Here is a 24,837-nt window from a genome sequence, read left to right on the forward strand (position 1 = left end):
CTGATTTCGGTGTTGACCATCTGGTGATGTCCTTGTGTAGAGTCTTCTCTTGTGTTGTTGGAAGAGGGTGTTTGCTATGACCAGTGCATTCTCTTGGCAAAACTCTATTAGTCTTTGCCCTGCTTCATTCTGTACTCCAAGGTGAAATTTGTCAGTTACCCCAGGTGTGTCTTGACTTCCTACTTTTGCATTCCAGTCCCCTATAATGAAAAGAACATCTTTTTTAGGTGTTAGTTCTAAAAGGTCTTATAGGTCTTCATAGAACCTTTCAACCTCAGCTTCTTCAGCGCTACTGGTTGGGGCATAGGCTTGGTTACTGTGCTGTTGAATGGCTTGCTTTGGAAATGAACAGAGACCATTGTGTCGTTTTTGAGATTGCATCCAAGTACTGCATTTTGGACTCTTTTGTTGACCATGATGGCTACTCCATTTCTTCTAAGGTATTCCTGCCCACAGTAGTAGATATAATGGTCATCTGAGTTAAATTCACCCATTCCAATCCATTTTAGTTCACTGATTCCTAGATGTCGACAGTCACTCTTGCCATATCCTGTTTGATCTCTTCCAATTTGCCTTGATTCATGGACCTAACATTCCAGGTTCCTATGCAATATTGCTCTTTACAACGTCAGACCTCGCTTCTATCACCACTCACATCCACAATTGGATATTGTTTTTGCTTTGGCTCCATCCTTTCATTCTTTCTGGAGTTATTTCTCCACTGATCTCCTGTAGCGTATTGGGCACCTAACGACCCGGGCAGTTCCCCTTTCAGTATCCTATCTTTTTGCCTTTTCATACTGTTCATGGGATTCTCAAGGCAAGAATACTGAAGTGGTTTGCCATTCCCTTCTCCGGTGGACCACATTCTGTCAGACCTCTTCACCATGACCCTCCGGTCTTGGGTGGCCCCACAGGGCATGGCTTAGTTTCATTGAGTTAGACAAGGCTGTGGTCCGTGTGATCAGATTGGCCAGTTTTCTGTGATTATGGTTTCAGTGTGTCTGCTCTCTGATGCCCTCTCGTAACACCTACCATCTAACTTGGGTTTCTCTTACCTTGGACCTGGGGTATCTTCACAGCTGCTCCAGCAAAAGTGCAGGTGCTGCTCCTTACCTTGGATGAGGGGTATCTCCTCACGGCCACCCCTCCGGATCTTGGACGTGGAGTAGCTCCACTCGGCCCTCCTGCGCCCATGTAGCCACCGCCCCTTGGACGTGGGGTTGCTCCTCTCGGCCACCTCAACCAATTACAAACAGCCCACTAGGCTTTCCCAAATAAGCCAGTTATTTAAGCTATTGCCAATCAAATATTTATTGCTTTGGATCTCCATCTTTTCTATAAAAGTCTGTCCCTAACACTTGTCCCTCACATCAGAGGACCTCTCCTAACCATTTTTAGTTTGGTGTTGCCCTATTCAAACTCATTTTTGCTGAAATTAACTCTTAGAATGTTTAACATGCCTCAGTTTATCTTTTAACAGTTCATGCTTAAAAACGTTCATTATTATTGTCATTGTTGTTAAGTCCTCAGCAATAATAAAATACAGTTGAAATATTTTAGAAATAAACACAGCTCTTGTAGATTCTACTACACATGGATGTCCCAATGGGATGGATACTAAAGAGCTGATAAGGGCTGGAATATAGTGACTATCCTTTGAGAGTGTGAAGGATGGGATATTCCCTGGCTCCAGAAAATAAGGATGAGGGGCCATGCATTCTTGCTGGGGCACTTTTATTTTGCATTTGTTTATTTTTTCCCTTTTTGCAATTTTGAATTTTTTGGGAGACCAGAGATCAAGACAACGTGGGAATATTCTTATCACAGTGAGCAGACCACAGTATTTTGAACCCTCTCCAAGGACTGACTACTCTTGCAATCTAGAAGTTCTGTTTTGTTTCTGTTTTTATTTCTTTTAATTTTATACAGATATATTCCTAGATCTAAGGAACTTTTTCCCTTCAGTATCTTCTCCACCAACTTGAAAGTGAATACTTTTAGTAAAGGAAAAAAGAAAATACTATGGCAACATTTTGACAGTTTGGGGGATTTTTTTATGAAAAAAAAATGAATTGAGATGAAGAAAATGTCCCTACCTTAAGCCCAGAGTAATCACTCTCTCCCAACTCCACTGGCTTCATTAAGTCTCTATTAAATAAGCCATTGAAGTAGGTCTCCCATCATCACAAAGGTGCATTTAGTAAGGAATAAAGAAAAAGACACAGAGTTGGATGAAGAGAGTGACAGTCTGTTGGCTCCTCCAGTCAGTGTTCTACAGCAGTTAATATGTGTCTTCATGATCATAGCTTTCATATCCAGAGCTATAGCTAGCTGCTTAACTGGCCCAGATCTTGGTCTGGCATCTGGGTCTATTCACCCAGCATCCTGTCTCAAACCTGCATGAAGAATCCCATCAGTCCAGGTCAACTGTTGTCAGCACACCACCAGACACAGAGTCCCATTGGCCCTAACACCATTCATGTCCCCATGGGGTATGAATCAGGTTAAGGAGCCCTTGCTTTCTCCAGCATCCATGCCCAGGAAATGTTTGACTGTAGGAAATCTAAGTTTTCTAAGATTAAGCCAAAACCATAGTCCATCATTAGGAAAGCTCACAAAGTCTTTAACCCAGGCCGTTGAAATTTACCAAGTTGTGAACTATGAGTAGAAAGTACATACAGCAGCCAAGTGCTCCTGCCATGCCTGGAGGCTGAAGGAACATGAGACTGTGGAGCAGGAGAACTCAGACCTCCAAGTGTAAGCAGGCTCATTTTCCTGTAGGATAGCATTTTTGATTGTTGGCTTTTGAAGAGATGCATAGTGTTTCCTGTTTGAGATCACCATACCCAAACAAACCTTTCTCCCATAAGCACTTTTCTAGAAGCACAAAAAACACCGACTCACATTTTAATCTGCACCTGTGTCCAACTAGGTGCCCCTTCATAAGTGCTAGGGCCTCTGTGTATAGTCATTGGGGTATATCTGTGTGTGTGTGCGTGCAAATGTATGAATGAACACGTGTCTTTTGCATTATCATCCATTTTAAGAGCCTTCATTTTTAGTTTTTAAGGAAAGTGCCATATTTTTATTAAATTATGGAGAATCCTCACGGTTTTCCTCCTCTGCTTTTTTCTTTCCTCCTTCCCATTCAGCATTGTTTCGCGTTAGACCTTATTTACTTTTCATGCTTCTGTCTTTGGATTGAGCTGTTGGTATCAAGTGAGCATCACAAATACTTTAAGCAGAAGAAATAAAAATTACAGTTAAAAGCACATCAAAACTATCATTAAAAAAATATACACGCATTAAAGAAATCCAGAGTGAAAATATCCAGAGCTGGGTATGAATGTAGTAAATGTCATTTTTTAGAGTAAATTCACTGCTGCAATGTTTAATTTAAAAAAATCATTTTAAGACAATGTAGCAAATTTGTCACAGGAAAAAAATATCAGACAGTATATTAACATGAGCAGTTCTTAAATGATCTCCAGGAAGATTTAATAACTAGAAACTAAAAACTAACACAACATTATAAAGCAATTATACTTTCATTAAAATTGTTTAATTAAAAAATAAAATAAAAAATATTATTTCTTTCAGAAATGTCAGTAAATAACAAATGCAACAAAAGACTGTGATGTGGTATCTTAGAATGATTGAATATTAATCATGTTTATAAAATTATATTCACTTGTTTGAGGTATTAGCCTATTAGACATATTTGGTCATAAGTTAATCAAGGTAATCTTTTTGTGATGTTAATATAACAGAAAGCAAATGAAAATACTTTATTTCTCTTTGGGTGGAAGAATAAGAAAGAGACTCAAGGATAATTTGCCCTTACTGTTTTCAGTATTAAGATGCATTGTTCTTTAATACTTTAGAGCAGGAGATAGCAATGCTTCTCTGTGAAGGTAGTAAATACTTTCAGTTACTTTGGCCATGTAGTCTATACAGTCTCCATCACAACTACTCAGCTCCACAAGTGCAGCATGAAAGACACCAACAGTACTGAACAGATGAACATGGCTTTCTTCAATAACACTTTAGGTATGGAGACTGAAATTTGAATTTCAAACGATCTTCATGTGTCACAAAATGTCAGTCTTCTTTTAATTTTCTTTTTCAAATCTTCATAAACCTGAAAACCTTTCTTAGCTCACAGGCCATTAAGAAGCCAGATTTGATAAACATCTACTTTATAGTCACCCTATTAATTTGCTTACAGGTTGACAAGACAGGCAAAGCTCTAAATAGGCAGTCAATCACCACTGAAAAGCACATAAACATTTTTCAGGCTCTCAAGTAGATTTCTAGATGTAAGCTTAGCTGCTCTCTGGGATACATTAGTGCTAGTTATCAAGCCACGCCCAATTGGCTTTTGAGTTTATTGACCTTCTAATCAAAATATACAGAGTAGCTGAACTATTAGAAACTATATACACTTTAAACAATCAGGGATGATAGGAGTTTAGTAATAAATACATCACAATTGGTTTTCCTGTGACAGTCCCATATCATTGTAAAAGTTAACATATATACAATACTTACCATGAGCTGAGAAGTTGTCTAAGCACTTTAACTGTAGTAACTTATTTAATTCTCACTAAAGAAAAAAACAAAACAAAAAAAAACAAAAAAAAAAACCCTAACAGATGGGTATAACTGTTGTTCTTTTTCAAAATTTTATCACTTTATCTACTTTATATTGTCTGGCATGTGTGTGTGTATTTTTCTAAACCAGAGAAAAAAATGTATTAGCAATTCATTGATATGAATGATCGTGAGCACTATTATCAAAATCCCAGATGCATTCTTCTTTTCATATTCGTTATTTTTTAAATTATCCAAAGTAAAAATAGAAAGTTTAAATATTCTACCAATCTAATGAGTACACAATAGGTATTATAGCTATGAACATTACCCTTAGCGCTTGTGTCGTGAGGTCTGATAAAGCATTTGGTGCATTATCCTTCTCATATAACCTTCCAAAGAGAGTCACTGTCAAAACAGGTCCAGATGTTGGCTTCAGGCTGAACAAGCGTCCGTCACTTGATACCTAATTAAAACACAGGGAAGCTGACTGAGAATAACTTTCAGTAAAATTCAGTACAACTGGATGAAGAAACATTGAAAATAATGGCCATATTCTACTCCATCTGAAATACTTGAAAAGGTATAGAGAAAAATTGGAGCTATAGAACTGGTACTTACTGAAATGTCTGTATTCTACATCTTATAATTTACTCATCTGAGAAGGCATCCCATGAGTTAATAAACACAAAAACAATTGATTTGAGAATATATGAGAGAACTCTTGTTCTCTCAGGCAAGAAAGACTCCTCCAAAGGATCAGGAGGGCTTGACTAAGGGGGCGTTGAGCTGAGCTTCTATCATCCCTCATACTCACTCATCACAGCCTCCCTATCTGCTCACTGTCCTCAACTCCCCATGGTAACTGGACCAAGAAAGGGGAGTAAGAGTGGCACCTGCAGGTAAAGTCAGTGGGAGAATGTGGCTGAACAGAACACTTGTGCAGGAAGAATTATTTCTGGCATATTCTTTTTTAAAGGCTTGTTTCTTGCCAGTTCAGCCACTATCCAATTCTCTTTCAGCTTTTCTTTCTTTCCTTTTCTGGATGGTCACCCAGGGCCTTCGAACACACCACCAAAATAATTCTTTTCAACTGTCCTAGGCCATCCCTCCCCTAAACAAGGAGGCTTCCTCTGGTACCACTGGTCCTGCCACTCTTCTCTAGTCTTCTTTCTACTCGACAGACCTAAAACCATCCAGCCCACTCCCTGAAGTCCCCACAGTAAAATATATTTCTTTACACTAGTTGTTCTCTAAAATAGGGGTCCCCAACCTCCAGGATCTAATACCTGATGATCTGACGTGGAAATGATGTAATAATAAAAGAAATAAAGTGCACAGTAAGTGTCATGTGCTTTTTTGTTGTTGTTCAGTCGCATCCCAAAACCATTCTCCCTACTCCCCCGATGGTCCGTGGAAAAATTGTTTTCCATGAAACCAGTTCAGTTCAGTTCAGTTCAGTCACTCAGTCATGTCCGACTCTTTGCAACCCCATGAATCACAGCATGCCAGGCCTCCCTCTCCATAACCAACTCCCGGAGTCCACCCAAACCCATGTCCATCGAGTCGGTTATGCCATCCAACCATCTCATCCTCTGTTGTCCCCTTCTCCTCCTGCCCTCAATCTTTCCCAGCATCAGGGTCTTTTCAAATGAGTCAGCTCTTTGCATCAGGTGGCCAAAGTATTGGAGTTTCAGCTTCAACATCAGTCCTTCCAATGAATAGTCAGGATTGATTTCCTTTAGGATAGACTGGTTGGATCTCCTTGCAGTCAAAGGGACTCTCAACAGTCCTCTCCAACCAGTCCCTGGTGCCAAAAAGTCTAGGGACTGCTGCTCTAAAGGATCTTTAGACAAGAGATTCCATGTGCTCCATGTCCTTGATGAGCCCTAAGTCCAATTTTACTCTCTCCAAATGAAGATTTTCATGATATTTGCAAGCACTTGGGCAGGTTTTCTATTCAAAAGATGCTTCTTCTTACATAAAACAATTTATCAATATTAAGCAAAGATTTGTACCTGAAATTCTCCAGGTGCAAGCTGAATTTCACTCAGCAACACCTCTGGGAAGACATACTGGGTTCCGAACGTGCCACTGAGGGAGAACATTTCAAACCTGGTGGAAGCAGTCTCAACTGAGTCACCACAAGTGTGTAAGTCTGTTGTTTTACACTTCAGCAGAGTACAAATCTAGGAACAGAATAAGAGAATAGTCAGTTTAAAAACAGTTAAGTCTTAGGAAAGCCAATTGAGACACTCTCTTGATCTAGAAAAACATGTCTATGTTCTTTTGTTTATAATGTTTGTTATAATATTGCTTCCTCATTAGACTAATCTGCTTCGTTGCTGAATACTACTGCAATTAGCAAAAAAAAAAAAAAAAGGTGGGGGGGGGGGACTTCAGGCCCTAGTGCTTTCTGTGTACATGGCAAGTCACTTCAGTTGTGTCCAACTCTTTGTGACCCTATGGACCATAAGCCCACAAGGCTCCTCTGTCCGTGGGACTCTCCAGGCAAGAATACTGGAGTGGATTGCTGTGCCCTCCTCCAGGGGATCTTCCCGACCCAGGGATCAAACCTGCATCTCTTACATCTATTTCTGCAACTCACTGTAAAAAGATTAAACCACGTAAAGAAATAATAGGTCTTTGGTCTATAGCCATGAACAATTATACCTTATTGTTTTCAAGTTAGCCACGCTTTTAGTAATCAAGAGTGTTCAATTATTTCTAAAAAGTTTAGACGCTAGTTTAATTTCTATCTTATCACCTATTTCTAACAATGAAGGAACTTTAAAGTTGTAGAGAACCCTAGAGTTGATCTAGAGACAATTCATGAGCTGGAGGAATCACATACCCTACACCTGAGCAAGGGCTGAAAGCACTTTCATTATCCTACCTAGTTACACTATACTACACTATATTACAAAGCTATCTGCATGTAAATCTAAGTGTGTGAATCATCTCACCATGTGGATGCAAAAGCCCCGAAAGGAAGAACCTTCTTTATTTATCGCCATCTATACTGCATCTTCAAAATTTTACTCCAAGCTACCTTCATTTATTGCCTGATTAAAGCAATGGCCCTTAACTGGTCTTCCTCTTTCTATATTTGAAGTTGGAGAGCAAGTGTTTTTGAGCAAGTGGGTCAAGATGGGATACAAATAACTTTCACATAAAGGTGAATATATGCTTCTATTTTGTTGCCTTGCAATCCTACTAAAATAAATATTGTTATTATTATTATTGTGGAGGACATGGACCCATAAGATTAGGAGAACAGGAGGAAGACAGACTAACAAAAATTTAGAAGTTTGGATATTGACACAAAAATGGTAACTGAGGAAGCAACTCACATGCCTATTAATAGACTATTGGATAAAAAGATGTGGTACATGTATACAAAGGAATATTTGGAAGGTTTGTTACTAAGTTGTGTCCAACTCTTCTGCAATACCATGGACTGTAGCCTGTCAGTCTCTTCTGCGCATGAGATTTCCCAGGCAAGAATATTGGAGTGGGTTGCCATACCCTTCTCCAGCGGATCTTCCCAACCTAGGTATCGAAATGGAGTCTTCTGATTAGCATGAAGAAAGCCTAGAATCAACCTGTCTACATTGCAGAATAGGCTTCCTGGTGGCTCAGATGGTAAAGAGTCTGTCTGCAGTGCACTTGGGTCCCTGGGTCAGGAAGATGCCTTGGAGAAGGGAATAGTTACCTACTCCAGTATTCTTGCCTGGATAATTCCATGGACAGAGGAGCCTGGTGGGCTACAACCCATGAGGTCACTAAGAGTTGGACGTGACTGAGTGACTTTCATTTTTGCTTTGACACTGCAGAATACTCAAAAGATTCCGTCCCTGGGAGCAGTAGGTACCTCAGTACCTGAGAGTATGTTGGGGTGCTTAATGAAAGGAAAACTTGTAGGAAGTTGTTAAGAGTGCCTCAATGATGAGTCTCCAGACATGGATGGGCAACTACCCTTCCCCAGTTCCAGTAAAAGATGGAACCTTTATTACCAGAGAGGGTAAAGAAGACAATGTTTAGATGGAGACTCTGAAAGACTTAGTAAGGGGATGTTTTGAATGAGTCATGCTGAATAGTGATACCATGCCCTTCTACCCTGCATTTCCCCAGCTTGATTCTCTTCTTGTTCAGTCACCCACCCATTCCCAACTCTTTGTGACCCCATGGGCTGCAGCAAGGCAGATCTCTCTGTCCCTCCCCATCTTCTGAAGTTTGCCCAAGTTCAGGTCCGTTGCATTGGTGATGCCATCTAGCCATCTCATCCTCCGACACCTTCCTCTCCTTCTGCCCTCAATCTTTCCCAGCTTCAGGGACTTTTACAATGAGTCAGCTGCTGATTCTCTACATTCTGTTAAAAAGGCATTTTTTCCTTCAGGGATAGGGTTTCCTAATAAATTACAGGACAGGAGTCCCAGTTAAATCTGAAGTTTAGGTAAACTAAAAATACCAAAACCAGTTTTTAGTATAAATATGTCCCCAACTATTATCTGGACATATATTTTTTTAATCTGTGTTTATCTGAATTTTGAATTTATTGGGGCACCCTGTATTTTTATTTGCTAAATTAAGCAAACTTATTCAGTAAAGGATTAGAAAAATTTTGAAATATGGGAAACTGAATCATCCCCAAAGGAAGTCTCTAAAGACACTTGCTTCAGGGATTCTTCTAGTAAAAAGCCCAGCTAGGCTGTCCCCCCATGAAGCTTAAAGTTGGCAAGTATCAACCACATGCTCAAAGTTTTCAAACAGTTTCAGTTAAAAAGAAAGAAAGAAAGAAAGAAAAAAGTCATCATACATGTGAAGAAATTTTCTAAATTTAGAATTTTAAATTTAAAACCTGTCTGGCACCAGTGGCTTAGCTGAAGGATCACTGTTCAGCAGTAATAACAGACAGTTTCTTGGTTTTACTTGGAGCACTAAGCAATCTCCCAACACTAAGAAGAGACTTATGGCTGATCCCCTCAAGTGGAGTCAAGACTCTGGGGCAGGCAGAAAGGCAGATAAGACTGAGAGGGAAGCAGGGAAAAGAGAGGAAGAATCGAAAGAATGCTATGTTGTTTTTATAATCATTTCTTTAAACTTAAAAATAGATCACAAATAATAAAAAATAATATATCAATTTTTTATTTTAAAAAGCAATATGGCAATAAAATACCAGACATATGTACCAAGAATATAAAGCAATATATGTCAATATGCCATGTAATATATGATAATATTCATGTAGCAATACTCTTCTACAACATAATTTTTTAAACTAGTTTCCAATCATTGGACTTTTTCTACCTGTGTTCTTGATAGCATTTTTTTTCCCCTTTCTTCTAGCACCTCAGAGCTCTGAGAAGGAATATTGATTCTTCCCATATTTTCATCCTGTCCTTTTTTGTTGCTCTTTCTCTTAGGCCTATAAAGATAATCAAGTTTCTTTCATCTATTGGAAAAACAGAAACAGCATTACCATGAGTCTCTGTCTAGCTCCTATCTTCTTTCCTTTCTTCCTGAATCAGATACACTTTTTGAAGAAGAAAATATTTGCTCATTCTTTCAATATCCTCACTTACCTCTCACTTTTCAACCCACTATAATCTGTCTTTCACTCTATCATTCTGAGCCCAGGAGATTCCAACAAAATTATATATTATTCATGCAATAATGGTAAACCTATTGCACAAATACACTTCAGTTTCCTCCTTCTGAGAGTCCCTACTTACCTTACCTTTGATAAGAGTTCTCTTTAAATGCTCCTTTATTTCTCAATCACAATTGCAAGCTCCTGTTCTGTTTATTTCCTGCCCAAACACAGGAGCTTCAAAAGATTTCAACTTTAGCTCACTATTCTTTACCATTAATCAGTTTTTGCAATTCACTCTTTCTTGTGGGTTTATCACAACTTTTTTCCTGCTAATTCTCAAAAGTATTTCTAAATCTAATATCTCCCTTAAGTGTCATATTACATTCAATAACTTATTGGATACAACTGAATGTCCCCAAAGTAATGAAAAGCCCACACATCCAAAGCTGAATTTACCATCTCTCCCACTACCATCCAGTTTACTCCTCCTCTCAAATCCTGATCCGTCAAAGCATCCCATTCATCCAGCCATTCTTGCCAGAAACCTGGTACATTCTAGACCCTTCATTCTGTTTTCCTGTTCCATCTCAAATCAGCTAGTAAGATTAGTATTCTAAATATTTCTTGACTCCACATCCTGATTCTATTCATATGAACACAATCTTGGTTGAAGCCCTAGTAGGATTATTTTAATAATACAACTAGTCATTTTGCCTTACGTTTCATGATCCACAGTGCAACCAAAACGATGTACTCACAAACAGTCATGACAGCATCATTCCCTTGCTGAACACCTTCTGGCAGAAACCATCACTGATAGAAAAAAGTCCCCATCTTAGGAATGACAGGTAAGGTCCTGCAGGGTGTGATCCTGGCTCTATGCTCATCTTTCATCCATCCTTGCTTCTTATGCTAACACTTTAGTGACTCAACTGTTTGCTCATTTCTGTATACCCTGCTTTTTGACACATCCACTGCCTTGCTCAGGCTCTTCACCCTATCTTGAATTCCCTCCCCCTTTTTTTCACCTGGATAAAATAGCATAAAATTCAAGCATCATGTCTTCAGAAACTTTCCTGGATCTCCAAATTAGACTAAATGTAGCTCTTTAGTATTCTTACAGCAAAATGTGCCTTCTTTGTTCAATCACACGCCAACCTATACTGAAACTATGGTCATCTGTCTTACTCTGCTACTAAATTCCTAAAGGGGAGAGTCCATACTTACTCATCTTCATCTCATTAGTGCTGAATATATATCTGGTATGTGTTGGGCATTCAAGAAATGTTTGCCAAAATGAGCAAGCATTGGACTGACATCTAAGATCGAAAGTTTTAGCAAATAAAAATTAAGGATACCCAACTAAAGGGAGATTTCAAGTAAACAGCCAATTTTTTTAGTATACACATAAACACCAAAATAGGACATACTCATAATAAAAGTAATCCATTGGTTTTTGAAATTCATACTTAACTGGGTGTCCTGTGTTTTATCCAGTAATTCCCTTGCCACCAAAACAATCATTACCTGTAAATAATAGCTTCCTTCAACAGTATGTAGTCCATCAAATGCTCCCAGGGCGTAAACTTCATCTGATCTTTTCTCAGACATCTTGTAACTTAGATGACAGCAGAGATCTCTCTGACAAACTGTGTAATTTCCTCCAATTTCTTTGAGCTCCAAGAAGGTGAATTCATCAAAAAAGACGGTGCCTGTAAATTCCTGGTTTCCCATTGAGTGGGCTTCTACACCACTGGCATAGGAAGTCCAATTCACCACTGGCGTGGGGTGTGGGTGGGAGTCCAGTTGTGCAAGGAGAAGTTTTCCCTCCTCTGTCTTCATATCATAATGAAATACTCGTGGAGAATCAGGTGCATAGATGCCACTCCCTGGAAATGGCATTTAAAACAGTAAAACCAAAAGGAGCTGCATGGGTGCTATATTCTAAACTCACATGAACATTTTACTTCTTCTAAGCTGTATCTTTCATTAATTTCAGTAAAATATGCTGTTAAAGTCAGACAGATGAGATGAAATCCAGTAAAGTATGACATGAAGAAGCCAAGAAGTGGTGAATTTTGAAAAAAAGAAAAAGAGTGTATATTTAAGTTAAATAAAATTAAACCAGTTTATGAAACAATTTGGGTTGAGATGGCTTGTACAGCATGTCACCAGCTAGATAACGCAAACATTAACAGTTGGAGGAATTTTGTTAAGGAGTACATGCTAGCTAGAAAACATATTTTTTTTTCCTTTTTGATTACATCAAAATCTTAAAGACTACACATTACCTGTCATTTTCTTCAAGGGGTAATGTAGATTGGATGCTAGGAAGTTGACTTTCATGCCCATAGCCCAAGCTGAGTGGAATTCAATAGCTGACAAATGTGGCAAAACATTCATCCAAGCTGTTGGGAAGAGTATGGTGTCCACACGGGAATCTCTCACCAGAGTCACAGCAGGATCATGGAAGAGAATATCAAAGCACGTGAAAATGCCAAACTTTCCAAAGGTGGTGTTGAAAGTCACGACCTCGGGTTCCTTGGGGGCATTGAATTGATCTTCATTCAAGAAAAGGTTTTGCTGCGATAAACAGAAGATGATGGGGGGAAATCTCTTTAAAGAAGTTGGCCCAGATGTCATGGCATCTAAAAAAGTTCAAGCTCACATTTATTAAACTGTGCCAACCTCATCTACGACCACTGTCTCCATAGGGAAAGAACGTTAGAGAATTAGAGATGACTATGCTGATAGGAACATTTGGCTCAGGTTCCATATTTGATAAATATGTATAAGGAAATCCTTATCTATTAACAACTTCTTGAATATTATTATACAAGACATAAAAGAGAAATGATAGATAGCTTCTATTTGCCAAGAACACTTAACAATTTTCTGCAGACAAAGAACTTTGCTCCTTTTCTCTTTGAAAACAAGACTGGTAAGTTTTTCATTCTAGCTTTACCCTTTGCCAGGTCATGTCATTAAAAATACAAAATGCAGGGCTTCTCTGTTGGTTCAATCCCTGGTCCAGGAAGATTCCACATGCCACAGGGCAACCAAGTCCATGCACCACAGCTACGGAGCCAGTGCTCTAAAGCCCGTGCTCTGCAACAGAAGCCACTGCAATCAGAAGCCTGCACACTGCAGCAAGGAGAAACCTCCGCTCACCATAACTAGGAAAAACCCACATGCAGCAATGAAGACCCAGGGCAGTCAAAAGTGAATAAGTGAATGTTTTTTAGAAAAGGAAAATGACCATCCATCATTTAAAAAAAAAAAAGACAAAGTCCAAAAGGCAACATTTTATTTCAAGGCAGGTCACTCCTACTGACTCCCACACACTTCTAATGACACACTCCTGTGTTCCTAAATGTACAGGAAATATCCTTTTTCTAAGACCTTATCACAAATAATCATTACTTTCTATACTTTGTTTATACTGTTTTTAAAATAAGCTTATTATCAGCAATAATGATTGTTTCCCTTCTTGTTCACTTTATTTTGTTAAGCATTCAGTAATTGAATTGTTTGCAGATAAATTCTACCTTGTGGTAGCGTGCCACCAGTTTTCCCTTAGAATCAAACACCACATCAGTATTGTATTGGTAACGACCGTCAGGGGGACACTGAGGGTCACTGGCATTGCATGACTTCTTGTCCCCGATATTTGCCACAATGTAGATGGAGTTGTCCTTGGCCAGACAGCTGAGTCTTTGTTGCACTGGGGTGCGACCAAATCTGTTATATATTCATTGGAAGAGGAAAAAAACATAAAGCTTAGCTTTTAATAAAATTCAGAATGATAGTTTCTTGAACATATATGTAAACACAAAAATAAATTCTAAATAGCATAGATAGAAGGGAAAGATTCAAACAAGAAACTTCAGAAGAAGTACATTTTTGTGGAACTTTGTAGAAAACTATTCTATGACGAGATTCTGGGCTATGCATTTTTTAATAGCATTTATTATCATCTATAATTAATATATTTATTTATATGCTCATCTTAGGCTTCCCTGGTCCCACAGCTGGTAAAGAATGCACCTGCAATGCAGGGGAGCTGGGTTGGGAAGATCCCCTGAAGAAGTGAATGGCTACCCACTCCAGTGTCGTCTATGGACAGAGAAGCCTGGCGGACTACAGTCCATAGTGTCGCAAAGAGTCAGACATGACTGAATGACTTTCACTTCATAATGTATATCACATCTTATAGATATAATGGGACAAAGACCCGTATCTCCTCTTTGCTGAACCCATGCCTGAAAGAAAAATGGCATTAAAAAGTATTCTGAATGAAAGAACAACATCTTGGAAGTAAGATGATTATGGGAAGAAGGCACTGGGAATCCTATCTTTCTACCTAATTCTAGGACTTCATCCGTTTCTTCCAAGTTGTCCGATTTGTTTGCATATAATTGTTCTTATGATCCCTTGTATTTCTGTGGTATCGGTTATAAAGTCCCCCCTTTCATTTCCCAAAATATGGAACGCTTCAGGGATTTTCATGCCATCCCTGGATGGGGGGCAATGCTAATCTTCTCTGTCTTGTTCCAGTTTCAGCGTATGTGCTGCACAAGAGGAGTGCCTGTTTAATGGGTATGGAGTTTGAGTTTTGCTTGATGAAAAGAGCTCCGGAGAAGGAGGACATGATGGCTGCACAACAACGTGTATGCACTTAATACCACTGACTACATTTAAGGATGGCTAAGATGGTAAATTTTATGTAATGTGTATTTTACCTCACTTTTTTTTAAGTGGGAAAAAAGCCTTGGCAGTAGAAAAGGGAAATCTTGTTCAGGAAACTAGCCACTCTCTCTGGAGCAACAGCATCTTTAGGGGGAAAAAAGGGAATTTTAGAGAGGCATTTTGGGTAATAGGAGAAGAGCTCTGCACAAGAGGTTAAGAAATCATTTCCAAATGTAACAAAGAGGTACTATTAAATGTTTTGAGAACAGAAGTCACATGATATGAATTTTCTTCGAGATTACTAGGGCATCAGAACATAGAATGTACTAGAATATCAGAGTATAAATATGGGGAATCATTAGGAAGCTGTTATCATAACTCAGTTTAGAAGAAATAAGGGTTGGACTAAAACAGTGCCAGCCTATATGGAAAACCAGAAATACTGAAATATTTGTTAATGCTTGATTTCTTTATTCCTTATCATGTTACCAGTAGTTGTCCTAGTAAAGCAATTAGAACACAATTCTGAACAGTAAGACCTCAGACATATAACAATATTTATTCTTTATTGGCATAACACTGAAATAATAAATGGCTAATAGAAGGTAATTGAAGAATACCTGAGAGAGCTGTGATTAACTGTTGGAAGAATGAAAATTTGGTGCCATCTGCTGGCAATATAATCAAAACCATAGCAATAGACCCACAAAACATATCCTTGAAAAAACCAACAAGGATAGGAAACATCTTTTAAAAATTATTATGTTAATTCATCTATATAAAATGACCATTTAATAATATTTCCCTTCACTTGCTTAAATTAATATCTGAAATGCACAGATATAAATATGAGACATTAAACCATTTGAAACATATTTATCTCAAATCTTTTCAAATACTCTAAGTGGTAGAATAGGCACACGAAATAGAAGCCTACTGTTCTGGATTTCTAAAACAGCCCTGATTGCATATTTCCCTCTTGTCTATATTAATTTTGAAATGGTAGCATATATTCTAATCTGTTTCCATTTAGACTAATTGTTCAGACTCTTTGCTATACCCAGAAAGGCTCCAAAATTCTTTGTTAGACCACAAGCTTTGATTTGGAGTTTAAAAATACATTTAAACTGTTAGCCTGAATCTGCTTCTCACTTAATCCATAATATTTTCCTAGCTGTTAATATACCCATTTGAATGCAGAGTTCCAAGGAATAGCAAGGAGATTAGAAAGCCTTCCTCAGTAATCAATGCAAAGAAATAGAGGAAAACAACAGAATGGGAAAGACTAGAGATCTCTTCAAGAAAATCAGAGATACCAAGGGAACATTTCAGGCAAAGATGGGCTCAATAAAGGACAGAAATGGTAGGGACCTAACAGAAGCAGAAGATATTAAGAAGAGGTGGTGAGAATACACAGAAGAACTGTACAAAAAAGAGCTTCATGACCCAGATAATCACGATGGTGTGATCACGTGCTCAGAGCCAGACATCCTGGAATGTGAAGTCAAGTGGGCCTTAGGAAGCATCACTACGAACAAAGCTAGTGGAGGTGATGGAATTCCAGTTGAGCTGTTTCAAATCCTGAAAGATGATGTTGTGAAAGTGCTGCACTCAATATGCCAGCAAATTTGGAAAACTCAGCAGTGGCCACAGGACTGGAAAAGGTCAGTTTTCATTCTAAATCCAAAGAAAGGCAATGCCAAAGAATGCTCAAACTACAACACAATTGCACTCATCTTACATGCTAGTAAAGTAACACTCAAAATTCTCCAAGCCAGGCTTCAGCAATACGTTAACCGTGAACGTCCAGATGTTCAAGCTGGTTTTAGAAAAGGCAGAGGAACCAGAGATCAAATTGCCAACGTCTGCTGGATCATGGAAAAAGGAAGAGAGTTCCAGAAAAACATCTATTTCTGCTTTATTGCCTATGCCAAAGCCTTTGACTGTGTGGATCACAATAAACTGTGGAAAATTCTGAAAGAGATGGGAATACCAGACCACCTGACCTGCCTCTTGAGAAACCTATGTGCAGATCAGGAAGCAACAGTTAGAACTGGACATGGAACAACAGACTGGTTCCGAATAGGAAAAGGAGAACGTCAAGGCTGTATATTGTCACCCTGCTTATTTAACTTCTGTGCAAAGTACATCATGAGAAACACTGGGTTGTAGGAAGCACAATCCGGAATCAAGATTGCTGGGAGAAATATCAATAACCTCATATATGCAGATGACACCATCCTTATGGCAGAAAGTGAAGAAGATCTAAAGGTCCTCTTGATGAAAGTGAAAGAGGAGAGTGAAAAAGTGGGCTTAAAGCTCAACATTCAGAAAATGAAGATCATGGCATCTGGTCCCATCACTTCATGGGAAACAAATGGGGAAACAGTGGAAACAGTGTCAGATTTTATTTTGGGGGGCTCCAAAATAGCTGCAGATAGTGATTGCAGCCATGAAATTAAAAGACATTGACTCCTTGGAAGGAAAGTTATGACCAACCTAGACAGCATATTCAAAAGCAGAGACATTATTTTGTCAACAAAGGTCCATCTAGTTAAGGCTATGGTTTTTCCAATGGCCATGTATGGATGTGAGAGTTGGACTGTAAAGAAAGCTGAGCGCCGAAGAATTGATGCTTTTGAACTGTGGTGCTGGAGAAGATTCTTGCGAGTCCCTTGGACTACAAGGAGATCCAACCAGTCCATCACAAAGGAGATCAGTCCTGGGCATTCATTGGCAGGACTGATTTTGAAGCTGCAACTCCAATACTTTGGCCAACTCATGCGAAGAGCTGACTCATTTGAAAAGACCCTGATGTTGGGAAAGATTGAGGGCAGGAGGAGAAGGGAACAACAGAGGATGAGATGGGTGGATGGCATCACCGACTCAATGGACATGGGTTTGGATAAACTCCAGGAGTTGGTGATGGACAGGGAGGCCTGGCGTGCTGCGGGTCATGGGGTTGCAGAGTCCTACACAACTGAGCAATTGAACTAAACTGAATAAATGCAGAGCTCTGTCCTATGTCCACTGGGAACAGAAAGGGAGGTGAAATGGAAGAATTAAAGTGTATTTCCTAAGACAAAGCATTCAGTCTCAAAATATAATAAAAACTGTCCGTTATGGAAGACAACTTTTACTAACTTTTAAAAAGTGCAGATGAAATATTCAGCAAATATTTGTTGGGTCCTACCACTACACAAAGGCTTCCCTAGTGGCTCATTGGAAAGATTCTGCCTGCTATGTGGGAGCCACAGAAGACAGGGGTTTGATCCCTTGGTTGGGAAGATCCCCTGGAGGAGGGCATGGTAACCGACTCCAGTGTTCTTGCCTAGAGAATCCCAAGGACAGAGGAGCTTGGCAGACTATAATCCATAGGGTCGCACAGAGTTGAACACGAGTGAAGTGACTTAAGATGCATGCAGAGGCATGCACCATTACAGGAAACACCATGCTAGATATGTGGCATCTGGGGAAAAAGCATTCTACACAGAGCTGTCCACGTGCACAGGATGGGAGACACAGGGTAAACCAGGGCTGGTGCATTTCAAAATCCTCTTCAAACTTCTACCATCTTCATCCAAACACCAGAATCTCTTTGCCTAGCTTACCATAATAGCTTTTAAACTATCTCCTGCATTTTTACTGACCTTTCTGGAGTCTTGTCTCCATGAGGACACAGAAATGATCCTTATAAAACTGAAGTCAGAGCATGTCACTTCTCTGCTCAAAACTCACCAATGGCTACTTTCTCACCTAAGTACCAAAGTTATTAGTATGGCCCAGGAACCCTATGCTATCAGGGCCCTCCAATCTGTCTGCCTTTCTGCCTCCATCTCCTACTTTTCTCCCACTTCTTCACATCATTTCACTAACTTTGTTGCTGTTCTTAATATGCCAGACATGCACTCTGACCATGGAACATTGGTATTTAGAATTCCCTTGGCCTGGAAGGTTCTTTTCTCAGATACCCATATGACTTCCTCCCTCATTTCCTTTAAGTCTTGCTTAGATACCACCATGAAGCCCTTTGGTGACATAAAAATTGAAAGCTCATTCTTTCTACTATATTCATCTTTCCTGTTTTATTTTTTCCTGTAATATTTATCTCTACCCCATACTGTAGATAGGTTGTCAGGTGATAGATAACTAAACAAATATCTTTTTTTTTTTTAATTTCAATTGACTGTTTCCACACTTGACTATAAGCTCCAAAGGACAAAGATTTTTAGTTCTTTTTGTTCACTCCACTGTCCAGAACTGTACTTGGACATAATAGGTATTCCAAAACTGTTAAATAAAAGCAAGGACAGAGATTTCATTGGTTGATGGGAAAAAAGGAAGACTACCAAACTTCTTGAAGTGGAACAAAAGCAACACTCTGGTGGGAATTCTCAGAAGGCCCTAGGAAATTTGGTTCTAGGGAAAGGTCATTCAGAAAGAAAGAAAGGCAATTCCTAACGGAAGTGAGAACAGAAGGCTTGTCATTTAGAACTGAACCTTCACATGTACCCCAGTGTTCATCGCAGCACTGTTTATAATAGCCAGGACATGGAAACAACCTAGATGCCCATCAGCAGATGAATGGATAAGAAAGCTGTGGTACATATACACAATGGAGTATTACTCAGCTGTTAAAAAGAATTCATTTGAATCAGTTCTGATGAGATGGATGAAACTGGAGCCGATTATACAGAGTGAAGTAAGCCAGAAAGAAAAACACCAATACAGTATACTAACACATATATATGGAATTTAGGAAGATCGCAATGACGACCCTGTATGCAAGACAGGAAAAAAGACACAGAAGTGTATAACGGACTTTTGGACTCAGAGGGAGAGGGAGAGGGTGGGATGATGTGGGAGAATGGCATTTTAACATGTATACTATCATGTAGAATTGAATCGCCAGTCTATGTCTGACGCAGGATACAGCATGCTTGGGGCTGGTGCATGGGGATGACCCAGAGAGATGTTATGGGGAGGGAGGTGGGAGGGGGGGTTCATGTTTGGGAACACATGTAAGAATTAAAAGATTTTAAAATTTAAAAAAAAAAAAATATATATATATATATATATATATAAAGTGATAGAACTGAACCTTGAGCATAGGACATGGTTAAATAAGAAATAATTGTGATGCAATGAAATGCAATTAAAATAGTTTGTTAATATTAAGGTAAATAATGTTGAACTTTGTCAAAAACCAAGGTGTCCCTATATGCAGACACAGTTGTTAGTTCGTGTGGTTTTGAGAGCTTTTCCAAAACAGGAATTCCTACAATTTTAGCAATAGTGCATTTGGAAATGTGAGTCAACTGACATGATTCTCTTAAATGTATAGTTCATATATTTTCTTTATATTATAAGTAATAGTGTACTTTTATCAGACTTCATATTTCTTATTCTAGATTTGATTTAAACCACTTATATGGGACTTCCCCGGTGGTCCAGTGGTTAAGACTCTGGCTTCCCAATGCAAGGGGCCCAGGTTCAATCCCTGGTCAGGGAACTTGATCCTGCATACAGCAACTAAGCTCCAGCACAGCCATATAAATTTCAAAAATAAATAACCTCTGACTCAATTCTGCTCTATCCACCTCCTAGGTCCTCATCTTAAGCTTTAAGAATTTCATATACATTCATGTCATCCAACTATCTTATTGATGAGAAAGGGAAAATTTCAATATTAAGCTGACATGTGACTCTGTTTCACTATTTTATCACCCTGTTTTGAAAGTACAGACCTACACAGGAAAGCAATTTTCTGCTCACTGGTAGGGAGTCAGAAGAGTAGAGTTTGGATATGGTTCTTTTTCTAACCAAACACCCTGTGACCTTAAGTAAGTTATGCTATCATCTCTCCAGATTCATTCCCGCAGTGGAAATTCACATTGGAATTAGATTCTGATGTCATCTTATAGCACTGACTTCATATTCACTTTCCTAAGACACATATTTGTAGGAGATGAAAAATTATAAAAGTATCCTGAAACTTACAGCTGATAGTGAAGCTTATACAATGATCTACAAAGTTTTCTCAGATTAAGTTCATGTTCATGGTTAAATTCTCCATAATACATTTCTTTACCTGTCAGGATTATTACAAGGGATCCAGTTCACTTGAGGGTCTGGGATATCCTCCAAGTATGGGTAGATAGATTCCCTGGTGAAGTTAAAACCATAAATGCCATCTTCTGGGGTCACAATGATATGTGCACCCTGTTACAAATGAAGCAGAATCAGTATATTGTTCAAATAAGCGAACAATGAAAGAGGTGGCCTACAAGAGGACCTGAGTGGCTGAGAAACAAAATTTGCTTTTTTTTTTTTATCTTATTCTTCTGTTTTTTGTATATTTATTATTTATTTTCTTTGCCCAACCACTTTCATTTCCTAATCCCACAGTTATCATTTCTATGTCACTTTTTCATCATTTCAGAGCTGTTAATATTTTTCCAGGCTACTCACAGGCTTGCCACATGCTGCAGTTGTTAACTATAAACCTAACTCTTCCCTGAATAAACCCCTTCCCTGACCTTTGGCTAGTTATCTTGCCTGAGTATGTCAGGATACTTATCACTCACTCTTCTGCTCCAGCCTTTCCCACCTCATACCTTACGAATGCAATCCCCATTTCTCAGAAAGGAGCTCTGACATGGTTATCTGAAGGGTGCCAGGCCTAGAGGTACAACCTGAGCTCACCTGGGCAACTCTGGTGGAAGAGTCACCCTGGAAGCTGCTGTGTGTGTGGCCTTTAAGGAAGCAGTTGAACTAAAGGTGAAAAAAAAAAAAACTCAGAATTCTTAATAACCTTTTAAATCTTTGTATGTACAAGCATGTATCCTGATAAATACATGCTATATGTATACATTCACGACTCTCATCAGACTTTATATATCTCTTGTCTTTACCTGCTCTCCACATAGCTTATTTCAACCACATTCATTCAAACCACACATGTAACCTTAACCCTTCATTCAATTCAAGAACTTACTAAGCACTAACATATGTACTTTTGTAATTAGTATGAAGTGTATAATACACACTGGTAAGTAATTTACAACTTGTTTGTTTTGGTGTTACAAACTAACCTACAGACTCTTAAGAGCACCAAAGCACACCAGTACTCTAAGAATAGCTATTGATTCCTGACCCATTTATCCTCCAACCCTCCACCTGTAACAGAAAAGAGCAACAAAATCAACAAAATAGTTGAATTTTAGCAAGTTCCTCCAAGATTTGTTGTCACTTACGACTGAGCGACTGAACTGAACTGAACTGAATAATAACCAAGTTGTGTTTTCCAAATGTTGCTCTCACTGTTAGGGAAGCATGTAATAGTGTCTTTGCCCTAAAAACTAGGAGCAGGGAGGCCTTTGATTGCAAAACAAGGTCTTGGCTACCCTGAGACATATGTCATTCAAAAGTGTAATTGACCCTGACAGCGATTCTATCTACTAGGATGCCACCCTTTCTCTACATAGGAGCCAGAAGCACACTTGAGAAATGGTACCTGCTTCGATGCTGACGTCACTGCTCCCTCCAGAAGATCCAAATTCCGGTTCATTACTGCCAAGGCCTCTTCAGGAGACACTGGCACAAGGGTGGCATTAGGCAATATGACTGCGTGCTCATAAACAGCTGCAATAAAGGTATCCAGGGAGCTGGCTCTGGAGACACAGAAAAACAAAACGGCCACATAGTTCAGCAACTGAGACAGAATCATGCTGAAGTCCAGCGACTGCTGAAAAGCAGGGTAAGCGCTGTTATTTATAGAGAGAGAACACAGTGAATCACGTGGCTCCCAGAACTTAGTACTTTAAAAATAAATGACAAAAGCTAGCTTCAGGAAAGCCTTGTGATTTTTACACCGCAGACATAGATGTGAACAGATCTTACATGACAAATAACCCCTTCTTACAGGGCTGTGTGAGGGTCAAATAAGAAAATGCATGTACTTTCCATCTACTAGGGTTGTTGTAACAAAGTACCACACACTAGGTGGTTTATACAACAGAAATGTGTTGTCTTGCGGTTCTGGGGGATAGAAGTTTCAGAGGAAGGGGTTAGCAAAATTGGCTCCTCCTGAGGGCTATGAAGGACAGATTTGTTCATGCCTCTTTCCTTGTATTTAGCTGTCTCCTCCCTATGTCTTCACCCAATATTCTCTCTGTGGATATGTCTGAGTCCCCCAAACTTTTACTTTTTTTACAAGGCCACCAGTCAATGGCTTTAGTGCCCATCCTACTCCAGTATGACATCATCTTAACTGATTACATCTGAAATGATCATATTTCCAAATGAACTCACATGCTGAGGTACAGAGGGTCAGAACTTAAACATATGAATTTCTGGAATTCATACATCTTAGAACTTCAACACCTAGTAGTTTATGTAAATAATTTGAAGAATAAACAGCTTTTCAATTGTGAGTTATTATTACTATCACCTTGTGAATATTTGAATTTCGTATTTTGTTCACTTTCATTTCCTCAAAATGGTGAAGACTCAGGACAAAGAGGAATATTCATTGTCTATATGACAAATCACCCCCCAAAAATAATGGCTTCTAAGAGCAAGCTTGTATGATCTCACATTTTTTGTGGATCAGGAAACCTAGGGCAGCTTGGCTAGGTGCCTCTGTCCCACAGTTACAAAAGCTTGACTGGGAAAAGAGTCAGTTCTAAGTTCTAGGCTCACATGGTTCCAGGCAGGCCTCAGGTCCACATTGGCTATGGCCCAATATGTTCCTTGCTGTGAAGGCCCCTGGTCACACTAAAAGGAAACTCACATGCTGGCATCCAGCTTCCCTCAAACCCAGGTAACAAGAAAACCCACCATCCAAGGGAGAAGCCGCAGTCTTTAGTAATGTCATCTAGAAAGTGACAGCCCATCCATTTTGTTATATTATATTCATTAAAAGTACGATGCAGGGAACTCAAAGCTGGTGCTCTGTGACAAGCTAGGGGGGTGGGACGGAGTAGGAGATGGGAAGGGGATTCACGAGGCAGGGGACACATGTATACCTATGGTCAATTCATGTTGATATATGCAAAAACCATCACAGTATTGCAAAGCAATTATCCTCTAATTAAAAAGAAATGTAGAAAAAAAAAAAAAAAACACCCAGTCAGTACACTTGTTGGGAGGGGCTTACTTACCCAAGGGCATATATGAGGCACAGATTACTGTGGACCATCTTAAAGACTGCAAACCACACAAGTCGTAGAGGGTGAGCATAAAGAATGAGAGGGAGAATAAGAAGGTGATAGGGGGAGAGAGAAGGGAAAATAATATAAAATAGAAAAAAAAGCTTAGAAATTTTGATACGGAATTAGAAGGCAAATTTTAGTCGTGAATTGAGGAAAACTTTTCTTTATGTTTACAGAATTAGTGCTTATGATTGTTTTAGTTTTAGGTTTCACTTTGGATGGTGTTTTTCTTGTCCAGGTTGCAGAAGAGCATATATTATTATTTTTTTAAACTTCAGGACTATCGTAACTTTATTCTGTGACTGCTTAAGCAGCCAAGAGGTTGTGTTGACCAGGTCCTCTTAAGTCTGTAGCAAATATCAGCTCCCTCTGCTTGCTGATCTCCTCTGGGCTTTCCCTTCCCAGGTGGGTAGAAACACACGTACTTCAGTACTTCACAAGGGTGTTGACCCGAAACAGACTATGGGATAGTTCTCCAGCAAAGATGGGTTTATTCAGGATCAGCAGAGAATCTCAATTCGGGATCTGCCACCATGGTGCGCAGGGCAAGAGAAAGAGAATGCTTTTATAGAGAGAAAAAGGAAGTTGAGAGGACTAGCGTTAACAAAGAGTCCCTGGTTTTTCCTTGGCTGAGTTCTTGCCACAAAGAGTCCTTGCCAGGAATGGAGAGAGTGGTCTTCTTCCTGTATACGGTTCTGCTGTTGTCACGGGGCATAAGAACTTCCCGTTCTGGTTTCCCAA

At 39.2% G+C, this 24,837-nt stretch overlaps 1 protein-coding gene across 2 annotated transcripts; it reads right to left on the reverse strand.

Annotated features, from left to right (window-relative positions):
* VNN1 (vanin 1) lies at positions 1,882-22,627 on the reverse strand. Of its 2 annotated transcripts, none has more exons than XM_005684767.3 (8): positions 22,398-22,627; positions 20,973-21,103; positions 13,741-13,933; positions 12,484-12,775; positions 11,720-12,081; positions 6,615-6,785; positions 4,928-5,062; positions 1,882-3,209 (listed from the first exon to the last, which is right to left on the reverse strand). In XM_005684767.3, exons 1-8 carry the CDS (start codon positions 22,608-22,610, stop codon positions 3,186-3,188), a joined length of 1,521 nt encoding a protein of 506 aa, XP_005684824.2. In that variant the 5' UTR covers positions 22,611-22,627; the 3' UTR covers positions 1,882-3,185. The 2 variants fall into 2 exon arrangements, with proteins under 2 accessions (XP_005684824.2, XP_005684825.2); XM_005684768.3 differs by having other exon boundaries at positions 1,882-3,238.

This window comes from Capra hircus, chromosome 9 (assembly GCF_001704415.2).
Source record: "Capra hircus breed San Clemente chromosome 9, ASM170441v1, whole genome shotgun sequence".
Taxonomy (NCBI): domain Eukaryota; kingdom Metazoa; phylum Chordata; class Mammalia; order Artiodactyla; family Bovidae; genus Capra; species Capra hircus.

Excerpts from the sequence above, each read along its gene's own strand:
- VNN1 (XM_005684767.3), bottom strand. The coding sequence starts at position 22,610 with ATGATTCTGTCTCAGTTGCTGAACTATGTGGCCGTTTTGTTTTTCTGT. Across the intron at positions 6,786-11,719 it reads AAGGAAGCTATTATTTACAG|ATTTGTACTCTGCTGAAGTG; the intron begins GTAATGATTGTT and ends TTCTGTTCCTAG. Across the intron at positions 5,063-6,614 it reads TTGCACCTGGAGAATTTCAG|GTATCAAGTGACGGACGCTT; the intron begins GTACAAATCTTT and ends TGTTTTAATTAG.